Here is a 22,413-nt window from a genome sequence, read left to right as displayed (position 1 = left end):
ATCTGAAGAACATCTGAGTCACTAAGTATGAACTGGACCCTGCTCTTCATGGCTGGTGAAATCCAACGCAGACTGGGACTGCTACCGATATAAACCCTCAATGTTTCGATACGAGATCCTGACTCCTTGAAGTATGTGGATTTTTTTCCTAGCAAATTCTCCAAAAAATAAATAATCCTGGATGCCAATGAGCTCACAAATTACTGCCTCCCTTTGTAGGCAAAATCAATGAAAATGTGGCCATGACCTTACTCTAGCATTATCTAATCTTCCACCAACATCTTAGATTCCTCGTAATCAGGATTCAGTGTGGGCCTTGGCATTCACTCTGGGAGCACTCCTGACATGGCCTCATCATGGTTATGGAGAGAGGTTACACTTCTGTGCCAGTCCTATTTGATCTATCTGCAGCCTCAGGCGACCAAACAATGCTACTGACCCACACGTGGGACCTCACAGAGGTGGATGGTGTAGCTTGAAACTGGTTCTAATCATTTGAAAGTTATCTAACAAACTAGGCCATTTCCAAATATGCACTTATACACCCTGGATCATTTTAAAAATGGCCAAATGAAATGTTATCAAAAACTTCCCTGAAAAATATTCACTGTCGGGCTAAGAATCAGCATGAGACATTTTAGCCAAAAGTAACTGTAGTTACATGGGTGAAATGAAACAATCGTGATGCTCCTGAATGAATTCACGCAGAAAAATGGTAAGAGACAACGACATCCTATCGCCCGGAAGTGAACATTTTTCACAAATCACTCTATGTCTGACCTCTGAGTCCTCATCCTCAAAGGAAACCTGCACAACTCTTTCAAAAGCCGAGCCTGGGAGCTTAAATTCATAACTTTACTAGACACTAAAAATCATGGACTGAACAGAGACTCTAGATTTATGACTCATGACAACGATCTATAACCAACTAACCCTCCTTTGTCTTACAGTTACAGAGATATTTACTGTCCACTTCACCTTGAATGGCATCTTACTGTGTGTTTTAACTCCTTATGCTAAACAATCTGTTCCACTTTGTATTTAGCTGCGATGCTTGGAGTACATTTCGCAGACCAGAAGAACTCTGTTTAAGCTCAAAAGCTTGTCTCCTTCACCAGCAGAAGTTGACCCAATAAAAGCTATTAACTTACCTACTTTATCTCTCTAATATCCTGGAACCAACATGGCTACAACAACACTGCATGCATCTTTAATCATAACATTATTATTGCTGACTTAATCCCATGAAATATTAAAGCCCTGAGTGTAGAACCCGTACATACATTGGTGAACACTTATCTGAATTGGTAACTCCATGAGCACCAATGGGATTTTTCCTTTAAGTAAGTGTTCACTGTTGTCAGTAGCTACCGGTGTGGTGCTCTGCTCTTGTTCGATGATGACAACAGTCGGCTGCGTGCGTGTTCCCTCTGTGTGCTACCCCAGCTCTGTGCAGATAGCTGCACAGCAGACCCCGAGAGAACCCCCAAAGACCACTGACTCTAGTAAGGTACGAAGGCACCCAGCCAGGTTTATTGTCAAATAAAGCACAGTAATAGTTCCCTATAGACTCTACTGGACATACTACGAATATGTGCCCCCTGGCAATGGACACAGCTTGAGTCAGTGGCGGGACACTCCTCTGCCCCTGAGGCTGGACGATGATGTGCCCTTCCAGACCTATTCTTATACAGGTGCAGAACAGATTACTCATCCCCCCGATGTATTGAGGTGCAGCTCTGTTACTCATTAGGGTGCTGCTTCTCCCCTGTTACATGTTGGTTCAAACAAATCTATCCATCATGTTGTTCTTTTGACCCTGTCTTTAAGATGCACCTGCCTGTTCCTTGTTATCTCTGTGGAGTGTTCTGATGCCATCTTGGCACAAGTTCCTCTCATTAGCACTTATGTGTGGCTGCACCTGCTTCTAGCAGCCCTCTTCTTGCCAACTTCTGTGAGTGGGGCCTGCCTCTGGCTCACAGCCCAGCCTTTGCTTAGCAATGCCTGGAAGTACTTTGGTTCAGGCTTCAGTCCTCAGACTGGGCCTCTAATACAAGAGTTTATGTTTCAGGGACTCATCTTACTACATTCACCAGGGTTAGTGTTCCACAATTGGGCCCTAAATTAGTACATTATGACAAAATTATATATTATTTAAACAAAAGCAAATTATTTTAAGAACTGCTCTTCTAAAAAACCCATTTTGGTGGAATGTTAGAATGAAATCTTTTATTGATTCAGATATGCATGGAATCTAGAGACAGATATGATCTACTCGATCTGTCTAATGTACCCCTTTGCCAGGGCAGGGTTGTTGCCCACTGTAAATTTATTCATGTTTTGTCCACTCTGGCTTTAAATCTACCATGCTATGGGGCTTCTACTACACTCCTCAGAGGACAATTCCACAGATTCTATGAGATGAAATGTTTATTATTACTATGTTTTACCATCATATCTAGATGCCCCAATGGAGATCAGGACCCACCCACTATGCACATAGTGAAACACAGTCCTGACCTGAAGAGTTGGCAATGTAAGTAGATGGGATGGAGCAATGAAGGATTGTTACCACTATTTTACAGACGGGGAACTGACATACAGAGAGACTAAATGACTTGACCAAGGTCATCCAAGGAAGTCTGTAGCACAAGTAGGAATTGACTTCATCCCATCTTCATTTCTGCCAAATGGCATAGCTCCAAGACCATCCTTCCTCTCTGCTCAGGCTACTCAAAAGTTCTTCCTGACATTCACCCAGCTACTACAATGCTCCAAACCCACCAGGCTGACCTAGGCTCAGGCTCAAGGACGTTCGTAAGAGGAACTTGAAAACTTTCAAAAGTGACACAAGCTCAGAAGATGGGGCTAGCAACAGGCTCCCTAAAGGGCTGTGCTGCACCTGGGAATCAAAGCAGCTGAAAAGATGTGACTGAGAGAGAGAAAAGCAAAGGGCAGCAGGCCTTAAATGCCAATCATGCCCCAGCTTCATCTCCTGGCTCTGCTGTTTATGCCTGCATTATCTCTGGCAAGGACAGTCGCAGGAGAATTGGACTTTTGAGCCACTTGTGATGCCGCAGCACCCTATACAGGAACTAAATCGCTTTGGGGTTTATAGCATTGTCTTCTAAATTCAGTGCAATGCTGGAGATAAGAACCTGTCCAGAGCAGAAAATATTTCCCCTTTCTCGGTTTCATCCCATGACTCCATCTTAGAGCTCTTCCTACCAAAAGGCACAGGAGTACTTGTGGAGTGTGCACTGTCATCATTAGCAGTCTGCTGGAAGATGCCATTGTGGTCCAGGGTTCTTGAAACTTGGTTTAAACACATATACGCTCACTCTGAGCAGCTCTTTAGGATTCAGAAGTGTCATGGGCTGTCATATCTGATGCAATGTGTCGTGCGTCACCTTCAGAATTCTGCGGCCTTTGATTTCACGAGTCTGGTTTTGATTCTGTTCAGCCAGATTCAACAGAAAAATAGGCAGAAGCCCAAGCAAACTCAAAATGAACAAAACCCAAATCAAACCAGTCTTGGGGCTTGTCTATACTACCACATTTTAACAACATCGCTCAGGGGTGTGGAAAAGCCACTCCCCTGAGCGACACAAGTTACGTCAACTTAAAGCATCTCCCGCTGACATAGCTTCCAGCTCTCATTGAGGTGGAGTAATTATGCCGACGGGCGAGTGCTCTCCTGTCGCCATAGTGTGTCTTCAGCAGATGCGCCGAGGTTTGTAGTTTAGACGATCCCTTAGTTTGCAGGTTCTTGGGGCTTTAATCTGACAGTGATTTTATGAGATCTGGACCATAGCATTCTGTACACTTAGTGTATGGATGGGTGTAGAAGACACCACTGCTATCTTGTGGAAGGAATGTCAGTCCAGCTCAAATGTTTCATTGTGTCACCCTCTACAGGCTGAATTTCAAAGGGCCTATAAGTCCTACTACTCCTGTTTTAAGGATCTGATTATGCACATACTTCTACACGGGAGTAATTTTACTCAAGTGAGTCATCCCACTGGATTCCAAATGGGACCATTCAGCAGCAAAGTCTCTCACAGGCTTAAATGTTTACAGGATTGGGCCCTAAAACTGGACAATCCATACCCTGATTTTCAAATGTGCTGAGCACTCGCATCGCCCACTGATGTCAGGAGGAACTGCAGGAGCGAAGCACCAATGAAAATCAAACCGCTTAAATCTTTCTTTTTACCGAATTTTGAAAAAAAAAGTATTTTTTCTAACATTTTGCATCTGCCAAATTCCAGTTGATGCAAAATTTCAGGGAGATGGGAATGTTTTTCAGTTGTAAATATACAAAAAATACGAATGTGCATGTTTTCTATGTAACACAAGCTTCATTTGAAACAGGTTTCATTTTTGCTCTATAAAAGAGTCCTATTCCCTTAGTAAAATTGTGTGAGAAAACCACTTCTTTCTTGAATTGACAATGAAATACAAAAAGCTAAGACTTTTGAGTAGTTTTGTCTTTCTGACCATGATTCTTCCTTGGGCCAAATGACACAAGTTCAGCGACTTTAGAGTAAAAGGTCCTAAATTCTACACCTCACAATCTGAGTAGAAAATAGCTAACAACCATGGAATCTGTATGGCCAAACATTCAATACAATAACAAACCATAGCACTGTATTTCAGCACCAACTATTTCAATACATATAACGATAGTGTTCAATACTAATGGGGGAGAAACAGATGAATACAAACAACTGTCTACTATTATATAAAACAGGCATAAATGCATAGAATTTAAGGTCAAGAGAGACCATTACATCATCTAGTCTGACCTCTTGTATAACACAGGCCTTAAAATTTTACCCAGTTATTACTGAGCCCAGTAACATATGTTTGGCTAATCATCATCTTAGAATCATAGAATCATAGAATATCAGGGTTGGGAAGGGACCTCCGGAGATCATCTAGTCCAACCCCCTGCTCAAAGCAGGACCAATCCCCAATTTTTGCCCCAAATGGCCCCCTCAGGGATTGAACTCACAACCCTGGGTTTAGCAAGCTCATGCTCAAACCACTGAGCTATCCTCTTCCGGAAAGGCATCTAGTCCTGATTTGAAAACTTCAAGACAGGAAGAATGTACTACTTCCCTTTGTAGTTTGCTCCAATGGCTTATCACACTTACTGTTAAAAATGTGTGCTGCCTAATTTCTAATCAGAATTTGTCTGGGTTAGCTTCCAACCACTGGTTCTTGTTATGGCTTTCTTTGCTAAAAGGCCCTTAAATTAGAGATTAAAAATAATAAATTTATTTTATTTTATGAGACCACAAATTGGATTAGTACCATTTAATAATAGATGAAGTTTACATCAAAACAGCATTTCATAAAACTCAGCACTTTCTGAATCAACACTTAGATCTGGTTTTCCCATGGCAAGTTATTTCTCAAAAGAGCTAGTTGAAAAGGATTCAAATTGGAAATTTTGATTAATTTTTTTTTTATCAAAATCAGCCCTGCTCCCCCAAATCCCCCAAACCAACCTGAAACAAAATATTCTAGAAAATTTTGTTTCAATGTTTAAACTGCTATAGAACTGGTACAAAAAATAAAAATAAAAAATCTAAACTTTTTTTGGGGAAAAAAACCCTAAATGAAAAATGTCATGAAAATGTCCTTTGGTTTTTCCAAAATGCACAGTAAATGAATGAGTAGGTAACACTTGGAAATACTGACTTTGCCTTGAGTGTTTCCTCCTGAAAATTCCACTGTGGGTCTTCTACTAGCTGCAGTTCTCGGAGAACGCTCCCTGGTTTGTAAGCGGCGTTGATTACCATACTAAGAACCTAATGAAAGACAAAAGTAAACACTGAAAGCTTTAATATAGCGACCACATAGTCACAATCCTCATATGTGCACTGGCGTAGCACCTGGAGGCACCAACTGACTCAGGGCCCCTTTGTGCTAGGCACTGTATATTTTCACAATGACAGGGGTCCCTGCCCCCATAGAGATTACAATCTAAGAAATGCTTTAAAGATAATCCAGGTGCTGTCAATGTGCATGTTAACATTGTATGGTATTTACATGATTCTGTAGCGGTGGCGGGGGGGGTGGGTGGGTGAGCTGGTTTTAACACGCTATACTTAACGCCCATACTTGATCCTTCACAGATTTGCAACTGACTGTAAGCATATCTACTCCCCACCTCCACCCCACAGCGGTTGGCTCCAGATGTTATTACAAGAGAGACGCTGATAATATTATAATAGCATTCAGTAGAGATTATCTCCTGCATCCTTTCCAGTCATGGGTAGGGCCCTAACAAATTCACGGCCATGAAAAACGTGTCATGGACCATGAAATCTGGTCTTTTGTGTAATTTTGCCCCGTACTATACAGATTTATGGGGGAGACTAGTGTTTCTCAAACTGGGGGTCCTGACCCAAAAGGAGGTTTCAGGGGGGTTGCAAGGTTGTTTTAGGGGGATCGTGGTATTGTCACCCTTACTTCTGCGCTGCTGCCTTCAGAGCTGGGTGGCCGGAGAGTGGCGGCTGCTGAGGGCCCAGCTCTGAAGGCAACAGCACAGAGGTAAGGGTGGCATGGTATGGTATTGCCACCCTTACTTCTGCGCTGCTGCTGGCAGTGGCACTGCCTTCAGAGCTGGGCTCCCGGCCAGAAGCCACTGCTCTCCAGCTGCCCAGGTCTGAAGGCAGCGCTGTTCCCAGCTGAAGTAAGGGTGGCAATACCACGACCTCTCTACAGTAACCTTGAGACCCTCCCCCAAAAAACATTTTGGGTCAGAACCCCTACAGTTACAACACCATGACATTTCAGGTTTAAATATCTGTAATCATGCAATTTATGATTTTTAAAATCTTATGACTTGAAATTGACCAAAATGGACCGTGGATTTGGTAGGGCCCTAGTCTTGGGAGCTTGCCGACATTTTTGGAAACCAAGTTGGATAATTTTCAGTCATGAATTTCACTTAATGCTGCAGATTACAATGTAAAGCAGGCATAATTTGAATAGTCGGGCTGGTTTGCTTATTAATGGAACAAGATTTCCATTTGTAGATTTCACAAGACTGCTCGTTAAAAGAAATGAACGTAGAAATACCCAAAAGAGTGTCTAATAATAATACCACCAGGTTCTTATACCATGCTTTTCACCTACAGATCTCAAAGGGAGAAAGGAACATTATCCCCATTTTACAGATGGGGAAACTGAGACACAAATTTGCTCACAGTCACTTAGCAGGCTAGTGGCAGAGCAAAGAATAGAGCTCCAGTCTCCTGAGTCCTAATCTAGTGTCCTACCCAGTGGCTCACACTGCCTTCCAACAAAAAAAAAAAAAGGACAAATCCATATGTTCTCAGCCAATCAGGGGCACTGGCCTGTGTGATTCACAGCTATAGGAGTCGAATGGCCTTTTAAGGGCTCCCACCCTCGCTGGCCTGCATAGCTGCATCTACTACACTCACCTCTTTTGTGAAAGCTCCCTCATTTCACTTCCAACGGGTACAGAAAACACAGCAATGTGAACACCAGTGCTCGGTTCACACTGACATTCCCATCATTGCGACCACCAGCACAACTGCACTGGTGGTTCTGAAACAATGACAGGTTTTCCTCAAAGGCCTAATGTAGGCAAGGCCAATGGCAGAGAAAAGCCACTTGGGATGGCTGCGAGCAGTCCTCAGTATGGTTCAAGGATGCTCCCTTCAGATATGCTAGGTTTGGCATCTAGGCTTCAATTCAGCAAAGCACTTAAGACTTAGATGTTTTGTTGAACTAAGGCCCTACCGAGCCTGTGTCTAAGATGCCCCATATCCCCTTCTCATGAATATGTCTTTTAAATCCAGCACCTGCTCGGAATAAACAATTGCCTGTTAGAGAGAGCTTGATCAATCTGAGTGTGACCTCCCTTACTTCCTAATGCTGAGGGCTACTGAATTGCAGAAAAGGGTCCCCAGGGCAGTGGTGGCAGCCAAACTATTTGACATATTAAAAACTAGACTGGACACAGCATCAGAAAATGTAACCCGGGGAAGTGAACAATCCTGCACTGACAGGGATATGGCCTTTCCCCCCCCCCCCAATTCTTACGACAGCCTATAGGGAATGAGGCATGTCAATGTGGTAACAATTGCTTCTCTTGTATTTCTATCAGCAGGTCACCCACAAATGACAGCATGGTTGCTGTGCTACAGCATTGTCTTCTCCTTTGCATGGACTTTGCTCTCATTTGCTTCATCAGGTGCTGCCCGCTCCTCATGTTTCATCAACTGTCTGATTGTGCCCGAGAGTCTCTTGAAGTTGCTGATTCCCATTTGGACCTGGAGCCTGCTTCTCTTGGCACAGCTGGACATTACTCCACGAATTTCACGAATCAAACAATTCGATTGAGATCAAGAACAGTTCAGTCACACAGGTACCATTCCTGAACCCTTTCCCCTCCATGCGTTCACAAGGACCACGGAGCAGGTGAATAACACATCTCGGTTGTTCAGCGGTTGTAAGGGGACGGAGAGCTCATTAGTTAATCCACGGACAATAACGCTTAGCACACACATTAACTGATCATCACACCATCCCTGTTTATTTTCTCCATTTTGCAAACTGAGACAGAGCCATTATGGGCCAGATCTTCAAAAGAGCTAAGCTCATGAAAATCTGGCCACTCATTTTGATATCTAAATGGAAACTGAGCTGTTTTGAAAATGTGTCCCTTAGTGACTTGTCCAGACCACAAAACCTGTCAATGGCAGAGCTGGAAATGGAAATGAAGTATTTGATCACCAGAAACAACATGTCCTGAGAGTGAAAAGACATTCACTCTGTAGTATGGTAACCCGGTTAAATAGAGAGCTCTGATGATTACATTGCGGCATAATGTTTCTCTAAACAAAAGCGCACTGTTGTGATGATTATTGTTTTATCTCTGGTATGCACATGGCAATGATCTGTAAACCTGTTCAAAGCTTCCTACCTAAATAAAAAGGTAAGAAAGAAAGACAGAAATCAGGCATTTGTGGCATAACTGACTCACTTAAACACCATTGCCTTGATCACCTATTAAAGTGATATTTGCTCTAAGTGCAGTTGGAGGGACTAGGTTATGGGCACAATTTCTCCCCCCAAACAGAACAGAATTCCACTGCTCAGAACTGTCTGGTTTTTACCTTAGACACCCAATTTATTTCAGTCCTGTACAGATGCTAACAATACCAGCGTTTTTCTCTGAATTGGCTTGTCTCCACCGTGACTCTTAGTAATCTAAACTCACATTGGAAAATAATGTTTTGACAGGATAATCATTTCCCTTTGAGGGGGGGAAATGCTTTAGCTTTGTCTCTGTGTTTATTTCATATTTTAAGTCCCTTGGCTTGTCACTAACCTTCCATCAGGAGTCCATTACCATGTTAACAGTGTTCTCTTCCAATGACATTATCTCTTAATCTCACACACAGTTCAACACTATGCAAAATCATATACTTTACTTCTTGGGAGAAAGGGAACTGGGTTTTAAAAAGTTATGTGAATTTCATCTGAGGTGGTAAGTCATTCATGTAAAAGAGACAAGACCCTAAAAGATATTTAGGAATCTAACTCCCATGATTTCAATAGGATCTGCACCCAAATCCTGATCTCATTCAATTAAACTTCCACTGGTTTCAGCATAGCTAGATATGATCGAAATAACTAATTTTGGGCAACTTTCTTGAATCCACGTGTATTTCTCTTTCACTATGCTTTCCAACACCAGTCAGGAAGGATTCAGTTTTTGGCCCATGATGTCATAAATACATAGTCTATGACAATATAAAGCAACTGTGTAAACTGGAATAGCTCAGTTGAAGTCAGAGCTAAAAAGATTTACACCAGCTGAGGATGTAGCCCACACTTGCTCCTATTGAAGTCAATGGTAAAAATTTGCTTCATTTGGAGCGCCATCATATTCATAAAGCTTATACAAGGTACAGATAGTACAAACACCATGTCAGATAGCTCATGATAACTCCATCAGCCTTGCTCAATCCCATATGTTTAAAATTCAGTCTAAACTGCTTAATTCTCTGAGCACCAAGACTGAGACATCTGATTTAATTATGCAACTTCACCATGCTCCTAAATTTTGAATTAAAAAATGAGTGCAATAGTTTTACATTTTTTCCTCCTGTTTTTCAAATACTGGCTTAGTCCCCTTTTGTGTGTCAGGTGAGGAGAGTCACCTTATGCCAAACTCCAAAACCAACTAAACAACATTAATTTTTTTTTAACAGTGAGGGTAATTAATCTCGCAAACAGATTATCAATGAACATGGTCAATTATCCATCACTTGGAGTCTGTAAAAGGAAATTGGCTGTCTCTTGGAAAGTGCAAGCACAAGTTGATGGACTAGGTGTAAGAATCAGTGGGTGGAATTTTATGGTCTGTGTTATGCAGAAGCTCAGACTAGGTGATCATAATGATCCTTTCAGGCCTTACAATCTACTAAATCTATGAATTGTTAAGCAGAGTTGCTGTTAAAATAGCTGTCATGTCCCACCCCAGAGGTGGCTACATTGCCGTGATGGCTGAAGTCTTTGCCATCTGTCCCAGTCCTGAACTTTTTTATTTTTGCGGCCAACACTCCCATTAAGGAATTCAGGATTGAGTCTAAAGTACAGACTTTAAGACATCACTGCAGTGGACCCACCTCTGGGGTGGAATGTGGCATGTAAAGTCCCTGATTCTGCAATCTGATCTACATGGGTAGACACCTAAGGCTTTGCCTATATACAAGGGGGTCCATCCGCAAGACTGGGGCCAAAGCTTCTAAAGCACTGCAGGATTATTTATTATTGATCTCAGAGTAGCACCTAGGAAGTCAGACTAAGGATAAGGGTCCCATTTTGCTAACCCCAGGGGTAGTCAACAGGCAGACCGTGGGCCAAATATGGCCCACCAGATACTTTTGAAGGGACCCCGAAATCTTTTTATTTATTTATTACTATCATTATTGTTAGGTGTGGTTTTTTTTTCATTTTTTCTAGAGTCTGGACCTTGACTAAGAAATTTGAACCTTGACAAAAATACCCTTGTCGCTGCACAAATGAGAAACGGTTAGTAGTCCCTGCTCCAAGGAGCTTACAAATATCAGAGAGTACAAGAAGTGACACCTGGATAAAACAGTCAAATGGGCTGAAGGATGGGTGGGTGAGAGGTAACAAAACAGAGCTTAGCGGAAGTCACCGCTTGCCACTTGCCTAACCAATGGGATGAATGGAGCTGTATGAATGTAATATATTATTACCATCTCTCTTTGAACTCCCAGTTATGGCTGATCGCCCTGGTGGTCCAGTTCATTCTGCTCTGGTGAGTTTCAGTGTGCTGGTGGCCCAAGTTACATCTACTGAAACTCCAAAATGTCCTGTATACAAGCCAGTGTTGGGTGAACACCGCAGGACAACCACCACATTGAAAACCACTTCCATTTTCCCCGAATAGACCATTCTGGTAGAGGGCTTTCTACTATTGCCCTAATGTAGGCCAGCCAATGGCAGAGAAAAGCAACTTGGGATGGTGGCAGCAGTACCCAGAATCCCAATGATGCTCCCTCCAAATATGGTACCCTTGGCATCTAGGGAGGAAGTATGGCCATGAGGTGCAAGTGCCACCTCCTGTGGGTATTACTAGGCAAAATTCCCTGGCTCCAGTGCACTGGGTGCACACCTATAGTGGAATACATGGCTGCATCTACTCGAAGAAGAACATCTTAGTAGTAAGGCTGTGAGTCTGTCGCGGAGGTCATGGAAGTAACAGATTCTGTGACTTTCCGTGACCTCTGTGACTTCTGCAGCAGCCAGCAGCAGTAGTTTGTGTGTGTGAGAGGGGGTCAGGGACAGAGGTTAGGAGATGGGAGTGGGCACTTATCTCGGGGTGGGGGCTCCCTGGCTCCCACTCCTTCAGCTCCTAGGCCCCGCCCCCAGTTCCCAGCCAATGGGAGCTGCGCAGCCGGTGCTTGTAGTAGGAGCAGCATGCAGAGCCTCCTGGCTCCTCCGCTGCCTAGGAGCTGCAGGGACACACAGAGCTGGGTAGGGAGTCTGCCAACCCTGCCATCTCTTCCCCCACCTGCACCAGCGGGGGTCCTGGGCCATGTGCCGCTGCCTGCCCCCCGCCCCGCGGGGATCCGAGGCCACCTCCCCCAGCACCTGCAGCGCCCCCGAACCACCCTCTGCAGAGCACCCATGGTCCCACACCAAGTTTTAGTTAGGGGCATATAGTCAAAGTCATGGACAGGTCATGGGCCGTGAATTTTTGTTTACTACCCAATTTTTGTTTACTACTACTGTCCAAGACTTTTACTAAAAATACTTGTGACTAAAACCTAGCCTTACTTATTAGGAACAAACTCCAGATGCAACAGCAGGGCAAGAAATGGTATCAAAATTAGGCGTTTTAGAAGTAGGAAGTTGCAAAGTCTAGATGGGATTATTGGCTCTGTTTCAGGTTTATTTGGTTTAGGAATGTCAGTAAGAAGCAGGGCTAATATGGAATATATAAAAAGACATTGGGTGTTTTAAGCATAAACAAACAAAAAAGGTTTTACAGGTCTGAAAGGGTTAGTTCTACAAGAAAATATACATTATAATTTGCACAATATTGATATATTGTTTAACTAAATACGAATAAAATCAGTGTTAATTAATATAAATAAAATGGCAAGTTAAAGAGGTTATTTGTTCCTCCCATGGGAGCTATGTGTTAACCACTATTAGTAGCACCCTAAAAATATGAAATAAGGTAAAATTCCCCAACATTAAGGATACACAACTCCTTAACTGATATTGCCCATGGTGCATTTCTAAATTTGGTAAAGAAAGGAATCATTGTGTCAAATCCTGTAAGAAAGTGCCTTTTTGCACTATTAGAAATTTGGAGTCAGGGACCCACATCCAAATCAAAGCTCATGTTATTTTAAAAGGTAATGCACAGTATTGGCTTCCCTGATGTACCCTTGCAGTGTGTTTGCCCAGATTAGACCCTGACACTGCAGTATTCAACACACTGGCAGTGATCTGTTCAATAAGGTTATCTTTAAGACACCCCCACGGGAATGCCTGGACCTGCTACCATTACTGGTATATCCTAACAGCACACAGTCATTAAGGGCTCTGCACATGGTTCGTTCTGTGAAGGCAGTGGTTCTCAACCAAGGGTACATGTAACTCTCGGGGTATGCAGAGGTCTTCCAGGGGGTACATCAACTCATTTAGATAGTCACCTAGTTTTACAACAGGCTACATAAAAAGTACTAGTAAAGTCAGTACAAACTAAAATTTCATACGACTTGTTTATACTGCTCTATATACTATACACTGAAATGTAAGTACAATATTTATATTCCAATTGATTTGTTTTACAATTATATGGTAAAAATGAGAAAGTCAGCAATTGTTCAGTAATAGTGTGCCATGATACTTTTGATTTTGAAAGGAAGTAGTTTTTCAGTGAGGTTTAACTGGCAGAGCGCAAGACAAATCAGACTCCTGAAAGGGGTACAGTAGTCTGGAAAGGTTGATAGCCACTGTGTTAAGGGATATCAATACAAGTGTAGGTGTGATGTCTTCGACTATGCCACTCCAATGTGTAATCATCCTGGTCCAGACCAATTGAGTGAGACTGGGAAGCTAATTGGTACAGTCTCAAGTCGGTGAAGTGGAGAGGATGACCTATCTGCCACTATTCCAAATTTTGTTGTATCCTACAAAAATGCACTCTGATTGGACAAACTGTTATAACCCACAGTCCAGTTTTTAATGAGGTGTCTACAATGGACAGTGAGTCTGACCGTTAGGATGAAATTGAGGCGATGATACCCATTTTTGATGTCTGCATTACCTCACTAACCTTGACTATGAAGATTCGGTTAAATCAGAAAGACACCCATGTTATGCAAATTAGCAACAGCATGGGAAAAGCAAAGCAATCTCGATCAGTTATTTCATGATGGGGATCTCAACATTCTACTGTCGCATACTTAAATAGAAGTAACCTTCAAGGGTTTGACTGTGTTGCAAATAATTATAATTGTCATTATGTTAATTTTATTTCACCACTTACAATGTCTGATTAAAGAACAAAAAATTTAAACAAATGCTTTACTTGCTATTCCTTTTGTAACTCTGAAGAAACAAGTTGGTGTTACTGAATATCTTACTTACAGCTTTTTGCTTAAATAAATGGCACCATTTACAGTGACAAGGCAGGGCCTGTTGACCTATGAACCAAACTTTTGTAAGGCCTTTAGCTCACTCATGAACCAGACTCCCATAATCCCCTTTGGTTACGCTAAGAAAGGAAAATACAAGCTTGCTGGACTTGTTAAGAAAGAAATAGTGATCTTTTCCTGTTCTTTTGACTGTGCAAGCAATGTCTTCAACTGCAACAGACAGGAATATATATACAAATATAATGTACCTATGCTAAAATAATGAGTAAGTAAGCAGATGCCCAATTATGTGCTTAAAAATTTATTAAAAGTATCAGACTCATGTATCTTTTTCTACGATATGGAAAGAGGAAATAATGGAATCTTACTATAAGTATTAGCAAAGGATAAGCAATTATTAGAACCAATACAAGACTGGGATCAGCTTGTCATCACTGCAGGGTCAGTTCTATGGATTGTGGTAACTATGATTGATACCTATTTCTGTTGTGCGCTGTCTTGATATCTAATCTTTTAATAAATTCAATCACTCTGACTTATCCGAGGTCTTTTAAAATTCCTTTATAAAATTCAAACTATATTACTGATCAGCTATTGATTAATTATTGACTATTGGTTATTGATTATTGGAAACCCTGATCTTCAATATATATATTTTGTGTGTGTGTGTGTGTGTATGTATGTATATATGAATTTCCAGATCTGCAGCTGGAGTAACTCCATTAGAGCGCCGTTGACTTCACAAGAGTTACTGTGATTCAGACCAGTTGAGTAGCTGGCCACATCTTTTATTTCATTCAAAATGTTGTGGGTTATGTGACTCTGACAAGCTGTGGAATTATCTTTGATAACAATTGGGCTCCTGCATGGGAATGAACTAGGACTCGAAGGCTGCAAAAGGCTTTTCTCCCCCTCATCTCTCTGCTGCATGGATTTGGGCTGTAAGGACTGCAACATGTCACATTATGTCAACTGGTATCTCCATTCCTGCTCATTTCTCTGCCAAATCCACAAAAGACCATTTATTTACGGGAAGAAAGCTTTTTGGACAGCTGGGAATGGACATTTCACACCCAAGTGCAACTCACATTTCTCTTCCACTTACAAAACTGAAGGGAATGCTCTTTCTTTTGTCCCATGCTCTCTTTCAGAAGATCAGCAGAAAGCCAGATCCACCATCAGCAAAATGCTCGGGCCTTGCTTTCAGATTTAGCAATGGTCACCTTTTGCTTTGCGAATACTTTATCCTGCTTTTTGTTCAGACTATTTTGGATTCCTGAATTTCAAATCAAGCTATCCCACCTGGAAAAGCAGCTTGATCTTGGCACTTTTTGTAGCACTGCCTCCCTTACTGTGAGACAATAGATTGTAGCCTTTCAAACAACTACAGATATTTTTTTAAAATGAGTAAGAGTCCCTTGTCAGGACTAAGGCAAACAATTTAAACAGTGAAAAGAAAAGGAGTACTTGTGGCACCTTAGAGACTAACAAATTTATTTGAGCATAAGCTTTCGTGAGCTACAGCTCACTTCAGTGATCTGTTTTCTGGGTGTCTCAGATTTTAGTGCCCAATCTGAGACACCTTGAAACTGATTTTCCTGATCATCCAATTAAGATGAAGTCAGTTAGAGAGACTGCTGAAAGTGCAAGACCACTGCTTATCCTACATTATTATCTTAGGCCTTGTCTACACTACGGGGGTAAATTGATCTAAGCTACGCAATTTGAGTTATGTTCATAGCGTAACTCAAGTCGATGTAGCTAAGATCTACCACTCTCCCATCGACTCCCCTTGCACTTCTCGTTCCGGTGGAGTACTGGAGTTGATGGGAGAATGCTCTGCGGTCAATTTAGCAGGTCTTTACTAGACCCACTAAATCGACCCCCGGTGCATCCATCGTCACAGCGTCAATCCTCCGGTAAGTGTAGACAAGCCCTTATTGTTTCCTTGTGCTCCACTGTGTGTCTAACCTACCTGTTGTCTTTTGTTATAAACGTATATTGTGAGCTCTTTGGAAGAGGGATCATTTTTGTTCTGTGTTTGTACTACGCCTAGCACAATGGGTTCTAGTCCATGCTGCTCCTGGTTCTCGGTCCTGGACACAGTTACTTGTGTCTGTCCCATGCTTGAATCATAGAAGATTAGGGTTGGAAGAGACCTCAGGAGTTCATCTAGTCCAAACCCCTGCTCAAAGCAGGACCAACACCAACTAAATCATCTCAGACACGGCTTTGTCAAGGGGGCCTTAAAAACTTCTAAGGAAGGAGATTCCACCACCTCCCTAGGTAACCCATTCCAGTGCTTCACCACCCTCCTAGTGAAAAAGTTTTTCCTAATATCCAACCTAAACCTCCCCCACTGCAACTTGAGAACATTGCTCCTTGTTCTGTCATCCGGTATCACTGAGAACAGCCAAGCTCCATCCTCTTTGGAACCCCCCTTCAGGTAATGGAAAGCTGCTATCAAATCCCCCCTCACTCTTCTCTTCTGCAGACTAATGCAAGTGAGGTGCCTGTTTTGAAATTCTGGTCCATATTCCCCACAATCCCTGTTTTCACATCGTTACACGGACATCCAGTCCCACATTGCAGACGGATGAACCATACCTCTTTGAGCACAAGCACACACTTGCCAGGCCCAACAGACTGAGGTAGCTCTGCTATTCTCCCTTTGTTTAAATATGGACCTGAGAAGCAGCGATGATTGATGAAGAGCTGGGGGCAGCAGTATCGTCCATTGACGGTACCTGCAAGAAGAAAGCCACGTTACCAAGACTGCAATTGTTTTCCTGCAGCAAAACTAAGAGTCTCTCTTCTTTCTGCTAGATGCTTGCAAAACCACCGGCAACTATCCTGGCGGTAGGATCGGGTCCCTGGTAAGCACAGCTCAGTGTCCAAAAAAATCTCATTCATGACACCATCAATAGTACTTATAGGGCCCACAATAACAGAGTATCTGAGTGTCTCATAATTGTTAATCCTCTCCTGAGGTGTTATGACAGATGGGAAACTGAGGAATAGAAAGGATAAGTGATTGTCCAAGGTCAAACAGGCTGAGCAGGGAATTGAACTCAGATCCCGAGCATCCCAAGCTAGCATGCTAACCACTCAGCATGCCTTCCTCTAAGCACATGAGTTTAGGCCTCCATACCAGCTACTACGAATGGTTCAAACGAAGGGTTAATTTCCTGGTACAGGCTCCTGCGCCTGGATTGAAAGGCCTGGATGGTGCTGGCATATAACCACGTGGGTGAATTGTGGGCCTCAATAATAACAGAGTGCTGGAGAGTTTAAGTGCTCCACAGCTTTGGCTGGGAGAGATTGCCACTCAGTTCTGTGGGGAATGAGGCAGCCCTCGTCATGTTAATTTGAGTCATAGCCCATCTCTTCTGTAAATCATATCCAGATTTCCATATAGCTCTCCTGGCCCTTTTACCATTCTTGATGTATTCCCCTAGCCCTCTGTCGAGGAATGGGACCTATTGTGATCTGACTACAAGGTTAGGAATCAAGATTTAGAGCTCTGAGTCTCTGACACTACCTTCTTTTGTGGCTTACGGAATTTGCCTCATTTTCCCCACCTGTAAAAGGGGAACAATAATATTTCACTCCCCACTGTACCACTGTCACAGGGATGGCATGAGGGCTAGTTAGTTCATGATTCTAAGTATTATTATCTCCTCAAACACTAGTCACAGAAAGAAAAGCTGGTGACCTCCCTGTAATCTACACTTTGAAGAAACCAAGACAAAAGCAAATTTAAAAATGTAGCTTTCAAACAAAGGAGTAATCCCAATTTAGATTCTATGTAATGAACTGTCTAAATATTATGCACTAAAATATGCGACCTTCATTAAGGGGGAAAACAGAAATCACTTTTGGTTGTAATAATGGTTGATGTGCTGTACAGATAGGCATGCAGAGAGATAATGAGGCAAATTTAGTTCTTGTGTAAACAAGTGCAACACTACTGATGCCAATAGGAAACAGCTGTATCTATTTACACCAGGGCTTTATTTGGCCTGACATCAGGACACTGTCTGGAATGGAGCTCTTCAAGGGTCACAGTCTCAACACTTTTGACACCCAGAGGCAAACCCAGGTAACTTGAGACAGAGAGCGAGAGCGAAAGGGACAGACAGACCCAAACATGTGCGCACAGATCCTCTGCGGATGTAAATCAATCACATTTTATTGATTTCAGTGGAGCTATGCTGACTTACACCATCTGAGGGTCTGGCCCTGCGAGTATGTGTAGGTCTGTGTATACCACACACACCCACTTCTCACCTCTGGCTTTTCCAAACTGCTTTTGACAGATGAAGTCTGAAATGATAAAGGAGCTTTCGGGTCGCTGAACAGACTCACCTGTTGTGTCTGGCTGAGGAAGTGGGCAAAGGTCATGAGGTATTTTCTCAACAGGCACTGCAGATGGCAACCTGCTTAACGACAATATGATGCACTTAATACCAGGAGCCTGGGTGATGGATCAGAACCTGAGCAACTCAGGGTTTTGCATCAGTCTCATGAAAGTATAGTCATCACTTAGTACCCCGATATTTGCATGGAGATTATAATACTGCCATTTTGGCTTATATCCTCAAAAGGATTTAGGTGCTCAGCTCCTACTGAAATCAATGTGAGTTAGATATCTAAACACCTTTGCAGTGGTTCTCAAACTCTTGTACTGGTGACACCTTTCACATAGCAAGCCTCTGAGTGCGACCCCCCCCCATAAATTAAAAATATTTTTTATATTTAACACTATCATAAATGCTGGAGGCAAAGTGGGGTTTGAGGTGGAGTCTGATAGCTCATGACCCCCCATGTAATAACCTCACGACCCCTGAGGGGTCCCGACCCCCAGTTTGAGAACCCCTGTCTTTGAGCAGCTGGGTGTTTAAACAGAACACTATTCCAACTAGAATGACTCTGCTATGTCTTATGGTCAGGGATGCGTGCATTTGGGGGCTTTCACTGAAATTCACCCCTGGCTGAAAAATTGTGCTCCAGAATCTGAACTTTAATTTCGTTAAAAAAATTAAGTTTCTGGCTTAAGGATGCAAAGATAATGTTAAAAACATGGACCACTTGTAAACTTATGCAGCATTGTCTGCCTGAGTCTGCAGGAAGCCAGAAACAGCTTGTAAAGGTATGAGCTACCCCATCGATCCCAGTCAGGGCTCAGTGGGCAGCTTGATTTTGTGGATTCTGGAATTTTTTCAAACTTGCTGGAATTCAGCCTTTCTGCCCCGGAATTCACAGAGTCAAATTACAGGGCAGACCCTACTGAGATAACACTGAAACATCCTGTTTAGACTAGTGGCTATTTTATTTTTGAAAGGGACCCCTGCAAAAAGATTCAGCCGTAGGATTGACACTGTAGTTACTAATATGATGGACAGTAGAACCTCAGAGTTACAAACACCACAGTTACGAACTGACCAGTCAACCACACACCTCATTTGGAACCAGAAATACACAAACAGGCAGCAGCAGAGACCAAAAAAAAAAAAAAAGGCAAATACAGTACAGTACTTTGTTAAATGTAAACTATTAAAAAACTAAAGGGAAAGCACCATTTTTCTTCTGCATAGTAAAGTTTCAAAGCTGTATTAAGTCAATGTTCAGTTGTAAACTTTTGAAAGAACAACCAGAACGTTTTGTTCAGAGTTACGAACATTTCAGCGACGAATAACCTCCATTGCCGAGGTGTTCGTAAGTCTGAGGTTCTACTGTAGCTGTTGTACACCATTCCCCAGAGAGAATCGAATTCATCTACATATTGAAACTGCTTTTAAACAGAAACCTACTGCTTTTCTGGTTGCACAACTGCAATCTTCCTCTTCTTTCGTACTGCAAAATGAGAGAGGAAAAGAGAAATATATGGTCTGTTGTATAAATGGCTGGAATATAAAATCATATTTAACACAATGAAAGGCTCTTCCATGCTCAGCCCCGCTTTTTGTATTATTATTTTTTTAAATGAGCCGCCACACCATTAAAAAATGAGTGTTTTAAAGAGGTTGTTGTACATTTAATCTTGTTACTGCAAAGCTGATACTGATTTTTCTGTGATCTGTACTTAACAAATATTAAAATAAAAGTAACATAAATATTTTTCCTTGCAGGAACACATGTGCAAGATTGCATTTTGCAAGCGTGATTACCCCAGCATCGTCACGCCCCATCTCTAAATTGTGACAAGGCTGCTCAATGTTGCCATAGCAGTAGTCTTCCAAATTAGGTCTGTCTGCCTGATTTTTAACTCCAATATATTTAACTCTTCAAAAGGGTTTAACACTTTTTTAAAAAAATCATTTGCCTTTCAAATGTTAATGAATATAAACAGACTGATGATAATTATTTCAGCTGGAGATGAGAGATTTGTGTTCGTAATACCCCAAGAGCAGTTTGATGACACCAGTTCTTGGGATCTCAATCAGGGGGCATGACCAGGCCCCAGGGGAGAGCAGGATCGTGCTGACCTTCCCTTTCTGTATTGTTAACTGTTCTCAACTCTTTCTCCCTCCTTCCCTTGGGATGCTGGTTTTCATCCTCCCTCCACACCCAGGATTGCCGCATTCCCCCACTGATCAGATATCTTCACCATGTCATCAGGCGGAGTTGGGAAGGGTGAACTTTCTGAAGAGCTGCCCGGCGTCCCCTCCAATTGCAGGGCAACAGTGGGCGTGTTTCTGCAAGAGGCGGTGAAAGCTAACACATCCTCCTGCTGTAGCTGCTCCTCTGCCCTGGTCTTGCATGACCCCCACCTTCTCCCCAACCCCTTCCTCTCTTCAGGCCAACGACACACCACAAGGGAGGGACACAGCTTGGAGTCTCTTTTGGGCTCCGCTTCTCTGGCTCTGGCTGGGTCTCCATGCATCAGAAGGGCTGCGGCGGCATACGGCCCTGGATGGAACCCACCTTGACTCTGGGGAAGCATAGATCCAGATCTCAGCTTTGTGCCTGGCATCTCTCTCTTGAAAGGGCTGGGCCTAAACCCCAGAGCCAAACTTTTGGAAGGTTTCCAGCACATGGGTCCATCCTTGGGGTTTAGGTCCATCTCTTAATGGGACTAAGGAATTTGGGACCTGCTCCTGCATAAGAATCTCAGTGGGGATTGTGAAAGCAGAAAGCTTGCAGGATCTGGGCCTGTTGACATAAACAACATCTCTCCTCTCTGGTGTAAGAAAATAGAGCAGCTGGTCCTATAACATTACCAGGACAATCAAGTTTTTTAAATACATGGATACTTTAAATCACCAATCCAGAGGGATGGCTTGGGGCCTGATCCTGCTCCAGTTTAAGAGCCAGATTTGGATACCCTTTACTCATGTGAACTAGTATCTTCCTATGCTTTGATAATAATGGGACTGTCCATGGAGTAAGGTACTACCAATGTGAGTAAGGGTATCAGAATCTGGCCTAAAATCAGTTCTAATTTTAATGTATCTGGTGTAAACTGAGAGTAATTCTGACGATGTCAATGGAATTAGACCAGTGTCGAAGGGCAATCTTTGGGTAGGTCTACACTGCAGCAGTGGTGTGAATGGCCACTCAGGTAGACACACCCACTTGACTCTAGCTAGCCTGCTAAAAACAGAAGTGAGGCAGCCCCGGTGTGGGCTTCAGCATAGGCTGATCCCTTGGGTATGTACTTGGCTTGCGCAGCCAGAGCTGAAGCCCCCGGGCCGTAGCATCCTCACTTCTATTTTCAGTGAGCTAGCTAGAGCCCAGCTAGCACCGGATACATCTGCATGAACTGCCGTCCACATCCGCGGCTGCCATGTAGACGTACCCTTAGCATTGGGAAAGGGTGCTAGGCTAACCGCTCTGGAGAGCGAAGCCCTCAGTTTTATTTACCATCTGGGTACAGCATGGACAGTCGCAGTACCGGCTTCCCCAAACGTGTTCCTCAATCCTGACTTGGAGGGTAAGAGCTCTGTGGTGGCATGTCCCTAAGTGTCTAAGTCAGTTAGGAGCATAAGTTCCTTTGAAAGTCAACAGATCTTGTGCTCCTAACTCCCTTAGACATTTAGGTACATCCCAGCACAGAGCTTTTACTCTAAGTATCTAAGTGAGTTAGAAGCATAAGTTCCATTGAAAGTCAACAGGTCTTGTGCTCCTAATTCACTTAGGTCCTTTGGAAAAACCGCACTGTATCCCATTATCAGTTCCTTGTGCCGTCCAATTCCTGTCCTCTCTGTTATTATGT

The 22,413-nt window shown here is 42.9% G+C and overlaps 1 protein-coding gene across 5 annotated transcripts in view; it reads right to left on the bottom strand.

Annotated features, from left to right (window-relative positions):
- The window catches only part of SFMBT2 (Scm like with four mbt domains 2), a 205,877-nt gene that overhangs the window by 20,429 nt on the left and 163,035 nt on the right, over positions 1 to 22,413 (bottom strand). For 3 of the 5 annotated variants that reach the window (XM_038372526.2, XM_043499007.1, XM_043498999.1), the window contains exons 13-16: positions 20,009 to 20,051; positions 18,564 to 18,637; positions 16,803 to 16,942; positions 5,710 to 5,819 (exon numbers count right to left, since the gene is read on the bottom strand). In XM_038372526.2, coding sequence (XP_038228454.1) covers positions 5,710 to 5,819; positions 16,803 to 16,942; positions 18,564 to 18,637; positions 20,009 to 20,051 — 367 coding nt within the window. The remainder of the gene's footprint in view (positions 1 to 5,709; positions 5,820 to 16,802; positions 16,943 to 18,563; positions 18,638 to 20,008; positions 20,052 to 22,413) is intronic. The other 2 variants (XM_038372534.2, XM_043499012.1) reach the window with 1 other exon arrangement.

The sequence above is a fragment of the Dermochelys coriacea genome, chromosome 1, assembly GCF_009764565.3.
Source record: "Dermochelys coriacea isolate rDerCor1 chromosome 1, rDerCor1.pri.v4, whole genome shotgun sequence".
Taxonomy (NCBI): Eukaryota; Metazoa; Chordata; order Testudines; family Dermochelyidae; genus Dermochelys; species Dermochelys coriacea.
The sequence above is the reverse complement of the archived record's forward strand: the minus strand, read 5'-3'. Positions and strand labels throughout refer to the sequence as shown.